At 34.8% G+C, this 15,580-nt stretch overlaps 1 protein-coding gene across 3 annotated transcripts in view; it reads right to left on the bottom strand.

The window, feature by feature from the left end:
• Bet1 (Bet1 golgi vesicular membrane trafficking protein) overlaps positions 1-15,306 on the bottom strand; it is a 31,911-nt gene extending 16,605 nt beyond the window's left edge. For all 3 annotated transcript variants that reach the window (XM_063242668.1, XM_013158394.3, XM_063242662.1), the window contains exons 1-4: positions 15,102-15,306; positions 11,236-11,360; positions 8,854-8,910; positions 7,165-7,198 (exon numbers count right to left, since the gene is read on the bottom strand). In XM_063242668.1, coding sequence (XP_063098738.1) covers positions 7,165-7,198; positions 8,854-8,910; positions 11,236-11,360; positions 15,102-15,120 — 235 coding nt within the window. In that variant the 5' untranslated portion in view covers positions 15,121-15,306. The remainder of the gene's footprint in view (positions 1-7,164; positions 7,199-8,853; positions 8,911-11,235; positions 11,361-15,101) is intronic.
• Positions 15,307-15,580: the final 274 nt, after the last annotated feature.

The raw sequence follows: 15,580 nt of genomic DNA, 5'->3' as shown, positions 1-15,580 counted from the left end.
ATGAAACATAGGGGCTGGGGATTTAGCTCAGCAGCATAAGCGTTTGGTACCAAAAAAAAAAAAAAAAAAGACAAATGAAACACCTAAGAATTAACCTCATCAAGAAAGTGAAGGACTTCTACAAAGGAAACAGCAGTACCCTGAATAAGAGACCAAAAATAATATCAGAAAATAGAAAGATGTCCCCTATTCCTAGATATGTAGAACAAATATTGTCAAAATGGCCATACTCCCATATTGTTATACAGATTCCATGCAGTGCCATCAAAATACCAAGAGCATACTTTACAAATCTAGAGAAACAATACTAAAATTCATATAAAACCTACAAAAAAGCCAGAATAATAAAAGCAAGTTTGAGCAACAAGAGTAAAGCAGGAGGCACTATAATATTAAGACTTTGAGCTAGTGATACAGCTCAGCAGCACAGTGCCTGCCTGATAAGCACTAGATCCTGAGTTAAATTCCTGTTATATTTACAGTTCAAACTTTGACAATCTTTTAAGCACTGAAAATCCACAGTAGATGTAAAGAGCTGTGTTTCTAAGGCTAATATTTATCACTTGCCTTTCATGAAGACTGCTTATTCCAAAAGTTGAAAAATAAAGATTTATATCCCTGTGATTTTTTTTTCAGTAGATACCAAAATAATGGACCTCAAGGTCAGCCTTAAAGTGTATCATCATAGGCCGCAAAATGTGGGCTAGTCATGGTAGTGGGCAGGCTGATTTGATATGCCTAATTTCCAACAGCAAATATATGCCCCATCCTCTTATCTAAGTACTTTCTCAATCTATGTGCCAGTAGAATTCTCTGGTGAGAAACCACCGTACATTTTGTGGACTAAGTGAGTCACATTTTGGTAGTGGGATTTGAGTAAAATGAACACTTCTTACAATAAGCAGGAGTTAAATATGGTTCCTCAGAAAAAGAAATGAAAAAAAAGTGTATCAATTTGTTTTGAATCTAGTCTTTTTGGAAAGGAACACCCTACTTATCTGATCAATTTGAGACTTGGGTTAGAGATGCTGATCAAAACTTCTGTCTCAAAATGTGAATTTTAATGGACACAGAAAATTCTAAATAGCTTTTCTCAAATATTCTGGCATTGGTGCTTAAATTGTGTTATTCTTTACCCTTTAAACAGGGAATTCAATGTTTACCCATATCTCATCAGTTTTATGAAGGTGAGACCTATAACCACTTTAAATTAGCAAAATAAAAAAAAGCGGTTTCCAACTTAAGAACGACAATGTTGTGCCTCCAAGTAGTAAATGAACTTTTATACAATTCATGAAAGCATAATTTTTAATTAAATGTCTTCTATAGTCTCAGCAATGGAAATTCAGTGAGATAATAAAAAGATATGTTTTCTAGTGGGAAAGATAAAACCAACATTAATTTATTTTCCAAGCACTTGGATCTATGCGTGATGTCAATGCTTGATGGAAAAACAAGTGCATAACATTAAGTCTTTTTGTTAGTACAGTTCTTTTCGGAATGAAGCAAGAATATTTGATTTTTGATGGTCTAAATTTTCTTTTCTATAAATTATTTTCATTTTATTAGTAATTCACACTCCCTTAAATTTATAATTTATAATATATATATGGGATATGAAGTCATACACTATTAGAGGTACTTTTTAAAAATGTAACAGCTATAAAAAATTCCTCATTGGCAAGGGACAAATTTGTTTTAAATATTAGTTTGTAATTCTGAGAGGCATATACAGTATGTTTATAATTGCTCTGGGTAAGTAATAAAAAACATTTGGCAGTCAGATCTAAACGTTCCTACTTATACGAAAAATAACACATTTTTAGTTTACCTGGCATAGGCAACTACCAGAAGAAATTAATTTGAAACATACATCATTCAACTACTAGAAATGAAAGACTGTATGTTGAATGAAATGCTTGTACATTTCACTAGAAACCACTTAACATATTTTTATGCCTGTCTGCCCTTCCAATACCTATCTTGCCCCACAAATTAATATAATTTAGCTCAAACACTATATAAATAGAAGTGACTGCAATCTAATATCCTTTCTATCTGTATGTTGGGCTTTACTTTCTTCCTTTTTGTTTTCTTACACACATTGTACTTACATTAAAACTTATTACATGAAAATCTCCTCATGAATAATTTCAAGATATATGAAGACACAAATAAGTACATTAAAATCATAGTAGTCCTCAATTAAAATGTTAAAAAAGCTGTATTAGGATATAGATTTGTAGTCTGCATACTTTTAAAAATAAATTACAATTTGTTGACCATGCCCAAAGATAATTTCAGATACACTATTGCAATAGAGCAGGTGAACGAAACCTGGCCAGTTGTCCCATCTCACTTCTTATGATGTTCACAGTACAAAGCCAGGCATCTCCAGTTGCCTTACATGATTGGCTGTAAATACAAACCAAACTTTTGTGCTTTTTAGTTTTCTGCTAGAATCATCAATGTGCCATAACTTAAGTGCTCAGTTTCCACTGATTCTCAGAAAAGAGATTATTTTGTGGCAATTCTGAACACTGGATAATCAATAACAAAGATGTTTACTATATCCCTATTGGTCTCTCTTAGAAAGCTGTATAAATTCTAAAAAGCATTTCTGAAATTATCTAAAATTATACATAAAATTTGTAGTCATAATAAATAAATGCAATGTAGAATTTAATGGAGCTGACAAGTACACACCATTTGGAAATGTACTTGTCTTCCAAGTAGTAACTCAGAAATAATTTTAATCTATTAATATGGACTTAACAGAAGTTATCATAATACACTTGCATTCCTTGGAATTGTTTTTTATGTATATAAACCAAATGAACAATTTGCCTTTAAAGTTCTTAATTTACACGTTTGTTCATTTGAAATTAAAATGTTAAAAGGAAACTTTTAAAGAAATAAAGTATAAAATCTGTCTATAAGCAGACTAAAGCATATTTCAGTAACTTTTAGAACACAAGTTGTCTCATATGCTCTCATGCTCCTTTCTTCGAGAGTTTATGTGCTTTAAAGCAACTAGAGTTTTAAATAATGCAGAAGTCACAATAAATTGCAAGCTTCTAGACTACTTATTCATTAATTAGATAAAATTAAGAAAAGAATTACAAATATTCTCCTAAAATGTGAATTGAATTATCACATATTAACATGTTTTGTATAGACGTTTTAAATGCAATGTTTTTCTTTCCTTTCTTTTGTTCCTTCATTCTTTCTTTCTTTTTTTACACTCATTCCTAACCTCATTGTAGACATCAAGGAATCCACAATACTAATAGAGTCAGATTCACACTGTGACCATGGGCATCTGAAAAGGCACAACAGGAACTTTTCTACATACAAGTGTAATATTGATTCTTGAAGTCTGCAAAGTGGACTTAATTAGTAAGACAAAAACTGATTATCTTTCAAGTAACATAAAAAACTTTGCAGAATACTTACATTTACTCTGGACAACGTGGTTATATTTTACATTATCCTTTAGCTGCTTGTTATAAAGTATTAACTAAGCTTATTTTAGTATTTAATATATGCAGTTTGTTTTGTTAAAAACATTTTATGCATATTTCTAACTTCCTGTTAGCTTTGAAGATTAAAGAAAGATTAAGACTTTGACTTGGAACTTGGCAAATCTGAATTCTTGTGGTAGCTCTAAAGGCTTGTGAAAATGTTTCCCTAGAGTTGAGACAAACTATGAATGTCAGAATACACACAAAAAGACAAAGCTGTATGAAATTTACAGAATGATCCTGCATATCTGCTTGACCACTAAACTGGAGGAAATAACAAGAAAACCTAAATACAAATAATCATTTATTTAGCTTTCCCTATATTATTATGGAGTATTTGAAATGGCGGGTCAATAAATGTAACAAGAATTTTCCCATACAAATTGGAAAATACAGGAAGATACACAAATGATATTTTATTTTGTAAAACATTATTTTATAAAACATCATTTGCAAGTTAATTTATCAGTTTATCTTTTGAACATGTCCTATTACACTTCATAAGAAAACAAATATGTTCTACATCTTTTAAAAGAATATTGGTCATCAATATAACAAAGATGTGTTGGAAGAAGTTTGTATCAGGTTATGGGAGCCAAGCACAATGCTGCTCTCAGTAATGTCATGCTGACACTTGCAATCAATTGTGGTGAGAGGAATTACAGCACAGTAATAATGTTACTCTAGGACAGGGCTCCTCCCTATGCCACACCTGGTACCAACAGTTTACCACTAACTATGCTTATGTCAAGACAGAAAATGAGAAATTTGCTAGGTGTAAAAATCAAACATTCCAGTAAAAGAAGTATCTGAGACACTTGTATTTTTTCACAGCATATTATAGAAAATTAATGTGATTCTAATCAAGTCCCTGATTTATTAAAATATTATCAAAGTATGTTCATCTGTCAAAACAAATAGGTAAGAGTATGTTAGCTATTGAAACACTATAAAGGCCCCTTAATTAAAATATGGTACTGGTATTGATGAAACGATATGGTAAAGTATGGTACTGATGTAAGAATAAAAAGTACTGAAAAAACATATATACCAAGAAAAGGTCTATTCTGTGGTACACTAATACATAAGCAACACGATCACAGGAAGAGAAATGTTTCTTATTTCAAACTTCTACCTTTAGGAAGTTTGAAAGGCCTATTGGTCTCCCTCTAATAATCCAAACCAGTTAGACAAATCACATGTTTTTAAAAACCTGTTAAAAAACAAATCAAAGGTTTTTAAAAAGAATCCCATCATATTGATAAGGATGCAAAGAAATCTAAATGGACCAAATTTCAGAAAATGATAAATCCTTCCTAGAAAAATTAACAGCTGCCATCTCAGAGTAACTAAGAAGGAAAGGCCATCCAGCCAAAGGCTTAATGGGCTTGGGAGAGGCAGGATTTATGCACAACAGGAATTCATAGCTTTCAGCAGATGCTGTTCTGCATTCCAGTGGAGTCAAAATTTCTTCATCTGTACACCTCAATAACATCACTTGCGGACTAATGAGTCCAAATTATCAAGTACTTCTTCAACTTCTCAATGAAATAAACTCAATCTATATAATTTGAAATGTAAAAGCATTGAAAAATTCAGAAAGCTGATATGGTAGAAATTTTTTTTTTTTTTAAAGTAAGCAGGTAGTAGTTCTCTACTCCAAAATTTTGATGCATAAAACATTGCCTATTTGTTATAGATTTAACATCTCTCAACTCAAAATCCAAATATTAATTTCCATGCTCAATTAAAGTCTATCAAGGATGCATATAATTCTTTTCCTTATTGTAGAGTCAGTCCCATGCTTGCTAGGAATAAGTTATTCTTTCAGTTATTTGCAAATGTCTTTGCATGTTACATTCCAGGGAATTTGGACAGCTAGACTTTTTATAAATTACTTTTGGAATTTTTTGCACCATTTAAAATACAGAACAGTGCCCACCCCCCACCCCAACATCTGCAAGTCTTATGTTGCTTGAATAAAGATTACAATGTGAATACTGCCCACTCAATTATTACAACTATAAAACTCACAGCACTAAAGTACTTATGGGATTAGTGATAGGCTTTTAAATGACTACACAGGATTAAAACTTTTTCATATTTGATATTTCCTCCAAATTTTATTTGTGGGAAGATTTTTTCCTAAGGTTCTCCAAATGGAAGAAAGAGGGCTGGCAAAAGGAGCTTCAGAGCAAGGCAGCCCATTGCTTCCAGAGTAGCCCCAACAGCGGAACCTCGGCACAGTGATGTGCAGTGTCATCAAATGTAAGGTTTTAGTCAATTCTTAAAAACAAATCAAAATAAGAAATGCTGAATTGTGCAGCAATGAGAATTTTTTACATCACTCCAAATGCCTCTGGTGGAAATCTCTACCTGCTTGATGATAATATCCAACTTTCTTTAATATCTCTCTAATATCCAACTACCTTTAATATCTTGGTAATTGCCAAGTTTTAATACTGAAAATTCACCCTTCTTTTGCCCTTACTGGCTTTTCTAAAATTTTGAGCTTCTCCAGTTTCACTGGATGATTATTTTACATTTTAATCTTGGACCACTTTCTTTGATCTTCTGTTTCTTCTATTAGTTTGTAACTTAAAATTACTGTCAGTGACTCTGTGTCTTCCTCAGCTCTGCTATCATATAATTGAAAACAAAATTGAAACCTCTTGAACCACTGAGGCATATAGGCCACTGCCTGACAGAAATATCTGCTTGAAGTTTTGCATCATCATTTCAAGCCTGAAACCATCTATTTTTTTCATCTAAAAAATAATGTCCTTTCCTGACACATAATTCTGCTAATCGCAGTGAGAACTAACGTTTACGAGTGTGGACATTTTTTACATTAACTAACTATTGTGCATCAGGAGCTTCTACTGCATTCTCTTTTCTGCCTCTCCTGAGAGTCTTGTGAAATAGGTGATGCAATGTTGACAACACTGAGTTAGTGATAGGCTGGAGAGCTGTACAGGGTCACCTAACTCAAACCCTACCTCTGCCTCACATCTAAGACATGGCTGTTTAATCCTTGTCCCTGCCCAGATCTAATGAGTTTACCTAGGAAGCAGAGATACATATGGTAACAAATGCAGCCAGAAAAAAACAGGACTCCAACTGCTATCATCAGGGAATGAGCAAAAAGAACTGAAAAACTAAGTAAAACCATAAAGGGACAGTTTGTAAAAACATAAAGTGTTACATAGATTTTGGAAACTATAGCCATGATTTCCTTATTTGTTTGAAGCAAGCTGACATAACACAAATCTTATCTTTGCTTGATTTTGTTCGGAATCTGACTTTTCTAGACCACCTGTCAGATTCTACATCAAGAATGTAAGAGATTTACACAAAAAAGCAACAAAGTCAATTAAGATGTAACAGTGATTTATAAACAAGCAAAATTTTGTAATTTTCCATGGAAAAGGTCATAGATTTTGAAAATCAGTAATGTCTTGATACTGATTTTTATCAAAATGATGCCAAAGCAATTCGTTGGAATGCACGTGAGTGCATCACCTCAGTTTAATAATCCAATAAATGACAAAAAAGACAAACAATGAAAATAGCATCATATAGCACAACAGCTTTGTTTGGCTCCCTTTGGATAAAATCTTCAGTTTTCCCATAGTTTTACCTAGAAATCCAGTTGTAGAATCAAATTGGGAGTCCTGTAAGAAAGGAAAATACCACACTTACATTCTACATATGTACAATGAAGTACCTGAATCTACTGTTATTAGGGTACATTTTAAATGGCAGTTTTGTGTTTAATCTATTCAGGAGCCAATTTATAACATTTGTAATCAGCCCAATTACTCCATGCAAATTAAAGCAGGTCTTTCAATGAATAAAAAGCTCTTTTATTATTCAATTTAAACATGTATTTCAATCATAGAGATATCCAAACATTTAAAGTACATAGGTATTAGTCCCATTATATGGATGAAAAAACATTAACAAGAAAAGTCCGTACTTTAAAAAACATCACACAATTTTCCCCTACTTTTTGTTGTGATATTGCTACCCAAGGTCAAACAGTTGACTACTACCAGTAAAGAAATTTAACACATTTAGTAGTTAACCATCCCTTCATTTTTAAGACACATTCATTTATATATAGCTGACTCTGAAGTACAGTGAGTCCACAAAACCTAAGAGTATCATGTGAAGGTGTCAAATGAGGTAAGGGATGCAAATATGAATGAAGAAAAACCACCATATTAAAACATAGTGGGAGAAGTCCTTAAGATGAGAAAACCAAGTATACATTTGAAATACTACAGTTTCATAGAAATCTCAGTATCAGCATAATAGCAGTCTTTGCATAGCTCAGTGTCAGTGTAGCATGTGTATTTTATATTTATGGTCCTTCCCCAAGATTATCCATCAGATTCACCCAGGCAGCTTTTTTCAAAATATATGCCTTAGGCCCTCCCTTTAGTTAGAGTGAAAAATAGGCATGTGCATTTTCAAAGAGTTCTCTTGGTAATTCTAGTAAAAAGCTTAATCAGAACACTGCTTTAAGTTCCACACTGATTTTGGAATATCACAATTTTAAAAGCATTTGGAATAAAAAAGCAAGGTCTCAAGAAGTTTGACATCCAAAATAAAACATTAGCAAATGCAAGAAGGCTCTAACAAAATAGTTACTATGTGGTTTAGCTTATTAAGAAACAAAGGGCTCTTAGGCTACTGAGCTCTATAAGGATTTTGCTAAGCAAGACAAACAAGGCAAAAAAGAAATCTTATACCTATGACAAACTGATTAGATACAAATGGAATGTAATCTAGGGTTTATAATTCCTAGATTTTTCAAAATGGATAAACATTAAAATTTTATTTATTCCTGGTTAACAGGTTACATTTCAGAATATCAGATCAAATGTCTTAAAGGTAAAATCATAGGTTTTTTTTGCCAGTACCATGCTGTTTTTAGAAGAAAGATAACCTCTTTACTAAATGGTGCTAGAAAAATGGTTTTAGAAACTTTAAGTGTAAATAAGGACCAAAGTATGTAATAGGTATTGTGAAATATGAAGAAATGACTTAAAAGAAAGGGGAGTTAGGGTTGAGGGGAGGGCAAGGAAAGAAGGGAAAAGAAAAATAGATAATAGAAGGACAAAATGGGAACAAAAAATAAATATATAAGAAAGGGAAGAGGGTCTGAAGGGAGTAGATGGGACTAGGAAAAAAATAGCAATCAAGATATGTCATACAGATACAAATTCCTTAAGATGGATGTAATTATGTATATCTAAACTGTACCAATACATTTAATAAAAATAAAAACATTTGAGAACTTTAAAAAGTCATGATTACTTACCATTTCAGCTAGTAATTTATTTTGATTTTTAACTTCATGGCCTATTTCAATGGAAAGCTACAAAGAAGAAAGCATATCCATTACTACTCAAAGGCATTTGAGTGTTATAATGTAAAAGTAACGCCATATTTAAGCATGTCCATGTTTTCTAGTAATATATTTTTCCAGAATATTAAGTATTCTCTATTCAAATTCTTTGTCTACTGAAATCAATGTAAAATAAATCTAGAATTTCTACTCCTTCTAACCGTAGATATTCCTTCCTCATTCTGATCTCATTGATTAGTCAATCCTGACAGTTTTAGTACATGCTCTAATCCTTTTGTTTGCAAGCTTTGTTATTTTATTCATACAAAAGTATCTACCTATATATTTCCTCATCATATCTTGAAAGATACTGAGGTGTCCATATGATTAACTGAAATCTAGAGAAGTATTTAATGTGTTCCTAGTGAAAATATATTACTTTTTTTTTTTTTTGTCTTTTCAAGAAAGGTCTCACTGCAGTTCAGGTTGGCCTTGAACTCACTTTGTAGCTCAGACTGACCTCAAACTCACAGCAATGCTCTTGCCTCAGCCTCCCAAGTGCTGGGGTTACAGGTGTGCACCACTACCCCCAGCTATTACCTTGAATATGTCTAAACTGATTAATTTTAAAGATACTTGCACTCCATCATAAACCGAAACTAAATTTCACAAGTTAGGATTATCTACATCTAAAAACAATGCAGCAAAGAGCCCCGAGCCTATAAGAAAAAAAGGATAATTACAGCTGCAATATAAACCAAATCCCAATACTTCATATTATAAATTCTTCAAAGCCTTTACTTCTAAAATAACAAAATAAATGCAATCAGCTACAGAAAATCTTAGCAAGCCATTGCAATTATTCTTCTTGATTTGTGTGGAAAACATATGTTAATAATCATAAATCATATTAGAATGCTGTAGATCAAAACATGAGGTATTCCCCAAAATTTAACAAATCAGATAATAAATCACCCAACTACTTTCAACAAATGTCATTAATGCCATGAAAAAGATTTCGAAACATCACACTTTTCTTCTACAATATATCAACACTAGTTTTGTGGTTTTAAAAGGCATTTAATTCTCATACCCTTCCAAATGTTGCATTTACCAAATTATTAATAATATACGATTATTACTAGGTTCACAGATATACTCCTTTTGATTTAATATGACTTTTGAAATGATACTATTTTAAATACAACAGTCTCCAGGTTGAATACAATTTGATTTGGCAACACGGGCTTCTACTGGAACTTTGTAAGTGTACAGTACATGCACTGTAATACAAAATCAATCACATACACTATTAAAGTCATTGGTGTGTAAGTTCCTTTATTGAATATGTAACACCATTAATAAAAAACCATGTTAGGTTCTATACAGAATATAAAAAAAAAGTATAAGACAAAACTCCACATTCTGGTTTCTTTTACATACAAATAATTCCAATGTGTATCAGTATGAAATAAATGCTCTAGAAATGGCACAGGTAGTTATTTGCGTTGGGGAAACAGTAACTTTTGGATGAAGTTAATCAGGAAGCTGGTGGGAAGAGTACACAACAAAGTAGGGCCTTGCAGGACAAACAGGACTTCAGTCAGTGTAAGGAAGAGGACACTGAGGCACAGGGACGTGCTAGGAATGGAGGACGGGACTGCGGCAGCGTGTGGAGGACAGGAAGAGCACTCCCATTAGTCTGAAGAAAACACACAGACTGCGGGAGATAAGGTCTGCAAGGCCAGAACCAAACTTTGAAGGACCTATCCAATCAAGCTATGGAATGTGAAGCTTATTAAATCATGGAGGAAACAGGAGACTTCTGGGAGTGCAGGATGCAATTTAAAAATATTCTACGAAGATGACAGTACGCAGCTCAGGCCAGAACTAAGAGGCTCGCCCAATGGTTCACCTATGAAAATGAGGGGTAGTATTAGAAACAGAAAAGTAGAGATAGAGAGAAATGTGACAAAATGAAATGGGTTTAAAGGGTCAAAAAAAAAAAAAGAAAGATTAACATTTATTTGCACCTTGAGAGATTAGAAAAACACAAAGACAGCTACTTGGGGATGGAAGGACAGCACTGTTTGAGATATAGCTGGAAACACTACAGTGTTTTTTAAATTGGAATACACACATAGCAACTGGAGTTTAAAAAAAAACAATAAACCAAAGTATCTTTTGATTTGCTACATTTTCTAACTAATAAGTATGACCTATATTTTGAGTGTACTTTGACCTCATTGAACCACAGTATTTGAGTAGCTGACATGTTTATTATGATCTCAAAAAAAGTATATAACTGACAAGCATATAAAAATACAACGTATATAAGACCCACTCTGTACTTACAGATTTTATAGCAGTCACTTTGCTTCTCAGACTTTCAGTGAGTCTCTCGTTTTCTTCTTCACAGGCACTGTACCCGCTATTGGCATAGCCATAGTTCCCATAGCTGCCAGGAGGTGCTCCTTCACCTGTGAGGACCACAAGTGTTGTACAGCAAAAACAGAAGTCATTTTTGAAAAGGTAAGAGTTGAAAAGAACCAAAAAAGATGCCTGGAGGGCATTACAGACCACTTATGTCTATCATATTCATATTCCAAATAAATTTTTAAATTTATAACTATAGAACAGAACAACCCCCCCCATGGACTATTAAGCTCACTTCAATACACACTTATTGATCACTTACTGTTTGCCAAGAAGACACAAAACTAGACAATGATATGTAAGGATCTTCAGAATATATTCCCTGCTCAGTAAAAACATAGGTTTTAATAAAAAATTTTAAAAGTACTACTCACCATCTACCCACTAAAGCACTTTTACTATGAAGGGAAAGGAAGAAAGATAATGGGATGAGATGGAAAGTCCAGGGCGAAAGCATGGTCTTTTACCACTATGTCTCTTAGACAGCTAAGAAAAGAGAAAAGGGTCAAGGGGAACTGGGGATACAAGCTGAAGTCCTAAGAGACAGATGGAGAATTTCTCATAGAGAATGTCAGTCGAGAGTTCCACGGAGTGTTGTTAATCATTCTTCAGCAAATAACTGAGGAACTATCATGTGTCAGATCCATTCTTCTTTCAGGAGCTACTTTTATGCAGCTTATCTTCTAGAGGATGACACTGAGAATATAGTCCCCACCACCCTGTGAGTGATGCCATCAGTGTTCTCAGTCATGGAATCAAAGGAACCATCCTATAAAGAATGGCAATCACCTGCAATGATCAGCAAGGAGGATAATGAAGAAAAGTGACACGATTGCTCAGAGAAGGATAAAATAAACCTGGCTATAGCAATATACTGGGGTGGCTCTGACCGTGCCAGATGTGTGTTCCTTCTCAGAAGTGCTTGTTGATCTCATTTAGCCTCTGAGAAGCCACACTAATAGACTGAACTACAGTTAGAGGATTATCATGTTAGGCAGCAGAAGAATGGAGCCCCCAAAAAGTTGAGACTGTGTGACAAAAAAGAGGCTGAAGATATGGATTATGAGGGGTAGACTCTACACAGTTGGAAACACATTAAACAGTTCACTAAGAAAGTAGGGGAAGGAATATTATTAAAATTAAAGGCACCCATAAGCCAAAGAACAGAAGATGAGCATGGACAGTAACAGCTGGAAGGACAGGATGTGGTGGTTGAATAGGAAGCTCTCTCAAGGCACAGTACAAACTTCATTTTCTCTAAGAAGCAAATCTGAATTTTTATAGTTCTGGCTTTACCAATACTATTGCTCTCTAGACTGTATTACTAGTGTAGAAAGTAAGTCTGTTTCACTCATTACATATTCCCATAACATACATATAGGCACACCAACAGGAAAGCACACTCACTGAATGTATATAAATAAACTGATTAAAGAATAGAATTTGGATTTACTATTACTCAACTTTATCAAGAATAGAATCTGTAAGCACAGAAACAGTGTCTCATGGTTTTATCTCCCTCAGTAGCGAATATACAGCAGCCATCTAACCTAGTCAATTTCTACCACTACAAGGCCCACGACAAAATCCTGTGTATTCCAAACAGAGGACAGAGCTGCTTAACTCAAACTTTCCTTCAACTACTGACATACTACCTAAGTCCTCAAAATGTATTATTAAAAAGTTACGAGCTCAATAACTGGACATACTAATTTATCCCCTCTTAACAATTAAAGTCATCACTTAAAAATGAATTCTCTGTTGATAGGCATATGGTTTGTTTCCAGGATTTGGCTAGTATAAATTGTGCTGCTACAAACATGAGTAGGCACATATTACGTACAGGTACACTTACACCATGGTGAATATAATCATTATGTACTGTAAATATGAACTAATAAAAATAAATGAATTCTCAATCTGATAACCAAAGTACTCCGCAAATTCTACATTAATATAGTCCAAAACTTTTAAAGAAAAGAACTACTTATTCACTTATTTTATGTGACTAAGAAGTCAAGCATATTAACATTTGCCCAAAAAGTAATTCTTGACTGGTTGAATTTAATCAGTGGAGAATTTCATCAATGAATTCATCTAAATTAATGATTATTTGGTTTCTTTTCTTTTATTCCTTTTATCTATCTTAACTTTAACTTCAGAATTTTTCCATAATGTTCCATGTCTGAAGTAAAATTTTCATTTATAGAAATCTTCCAAGGCACATTTCTAAGATATGCTCTTTACTCAAATTGTCATCTACTTGTAATACAGGAAAAAAAAAAAAAGAGCTAGAATTACTGTTCCAAATTCAGCCAGTACTTTTTGTATGAATTACTGCTAAGAACAACTGAAGAAAAGCTAATGAGGACTGAAGATCATCCTCACCCTTGTCAGTTGAGACATAACTCTACATTCCTTTTCTTTTTGGTCATCTTCCCACATGGAACTTACTTCTCTCACCTTCTATCACCGAAGGTCTAGTAGAATCCCAATGTCTCCACTAAGAGATCTATCTCTCAAATCTCTGAGACTTTCACTCTGTAGAACTGATTTTCTACTTGCTGATATATAGCTATCACCTTGTATCATAACTTATCTTGGCATATATTCCTACTCTTCAGCTAGACTAGAAGTTTATGGAGCATAAATAGGGTGAAAATTACACAGCTAGAACTTACTCAAATATACAATAGACCTTTTTTTAGAAAAAATATTTAGGCCTGTGAAACTAAATTTGTTTGAAATTATTTTTTTCCTCTTCGATTTCCCTGCCCCGTATAGTTTCTGTGATGCAAATTTTCATAAAAAATACATTTTAAAAAAACCTGTTGTCATACTATGATGTATTAATCAATGCACAAGGCTATATTTACTGGCAACTTTTACTGACTTTAAATATCTAATACTTCTGAAATATTCCATTTTTTCCGTGTTACAGTGACAATGGAAATACTATGTTTTCAAAACGTTTCTTGTGTTTATTGAAGAGTACTGCACTTCGATTTAGCAGTTTTCTTTTTAAACCACATTTTCATAGCTTCTGAACCAGAAAATGCTCTTCTACCATCTGTGTGTTATTACAAAGGTCTACTAAATCATCTGGGGCCTAATTTATTACTGCTACTTAGAATGCCAGTTTCTTAACCCACAAAATCAAGAACACACCTTAGGTCACTAATCCTTACTATACTGTACAGCTTCACCAGTGGAACAAGGTTCAGATAAGTAAAATCCCCTTTGACCCCAACCTTAAACACCAGACCTTTAGCAGCAATGACACGTAGATTTACCCTTGCAACTCCCTTCTACCAGTCTAACAATCTTTACTACTGCTTAGCAGTCAACACCCACTATTCTCATTTTGCTTCTCAAGACACTTAAGTTCCAGTCACGATCAGTAAGGAATGAGAAACTAAAGCGGTACTGAGCGAAAACTAATTTCCATCACCACAGCTCAAACGGTCAACGACACTTACACACACCTGTACTACCGAGTTGGCACCTGTGCACACCGCACTCCTGATTTTCCATCACTCTAACCTACCACCTCAACTTGAGACTTAATCAAACTTAAGGAAACTCCAGGACCTGGACCAAATGATGTGTTTCCACTGGGCCCCGCCACCAGAGTTCCCATCTAGACCCTCCCCGCCTCCCAACCCCCCCCCCCAGCTCCGTCCAAAGGCCAGTGACAAGAGACTCCTCTGGCTTCCGCCCCGCCCCAGCGCCCAGCACAGTCTGTTCTAGGGTCCCCAAACTTCGAAACTCAGCCCTCTCCTTACCCAGACCCGCACGCCTCATCCTGTCAGAAGGGTGAGCGAAATGGCGGGCGAGAGAGGACTGGGTCGGAAGGGTCGGGGGTCACCGGGACCGTGTCTTCAGTCCCAGGGTTCCCCTGAACTCCCAACTTCTTGCCCCAAAACGCCACGACTACAATGGAAGCTAAACATTCGCAGGCTGATGACGACATAGACCGCCTGCCGGCGCGCTATGGAGCGTTACGTGGTATTCTGGGAAATGTAGTTCGCTGCTCACCAAGGGCTAGTGGCAGGGGGCGTGGCGGGTGCTGCACTTCCCCAGCCCGCGACGCTTACAGAAGAGGAAGCGGAACCAGAGCGCAGCTTAAACCAAGTTTCTGACGCTGGGTGCCTCCTAGTCCACTCCTGGTCCCCAGGACCTTGCTTTCAGATGTTGGCCCCCAGTTTAGACCCAGGAGATGTGCTTCTCCTAGGTCACACAGGATGGTTGGCTTATTCTTTCC

This window comes from Cavia porcellus, unplaced genomic scaffold (assembly GCF_034190915.1).
Source record: "Cavia porcellus strain 051 isolate PalLab524CR breed Dunkin Hartley unplaced genomic scaffold, mCavPor4.1 scaffold_2, whole genome shotgun sequence".
Classification (NCBI taxonomy): Eukaryota; Metazoa; Chordata; class Mammalia; order Rodentia; family Caviidae; genus Cavia; species Cavia porcellus.
This window is presented reverse-complemented; position numbering and strand designations above follow the sequence as displayed.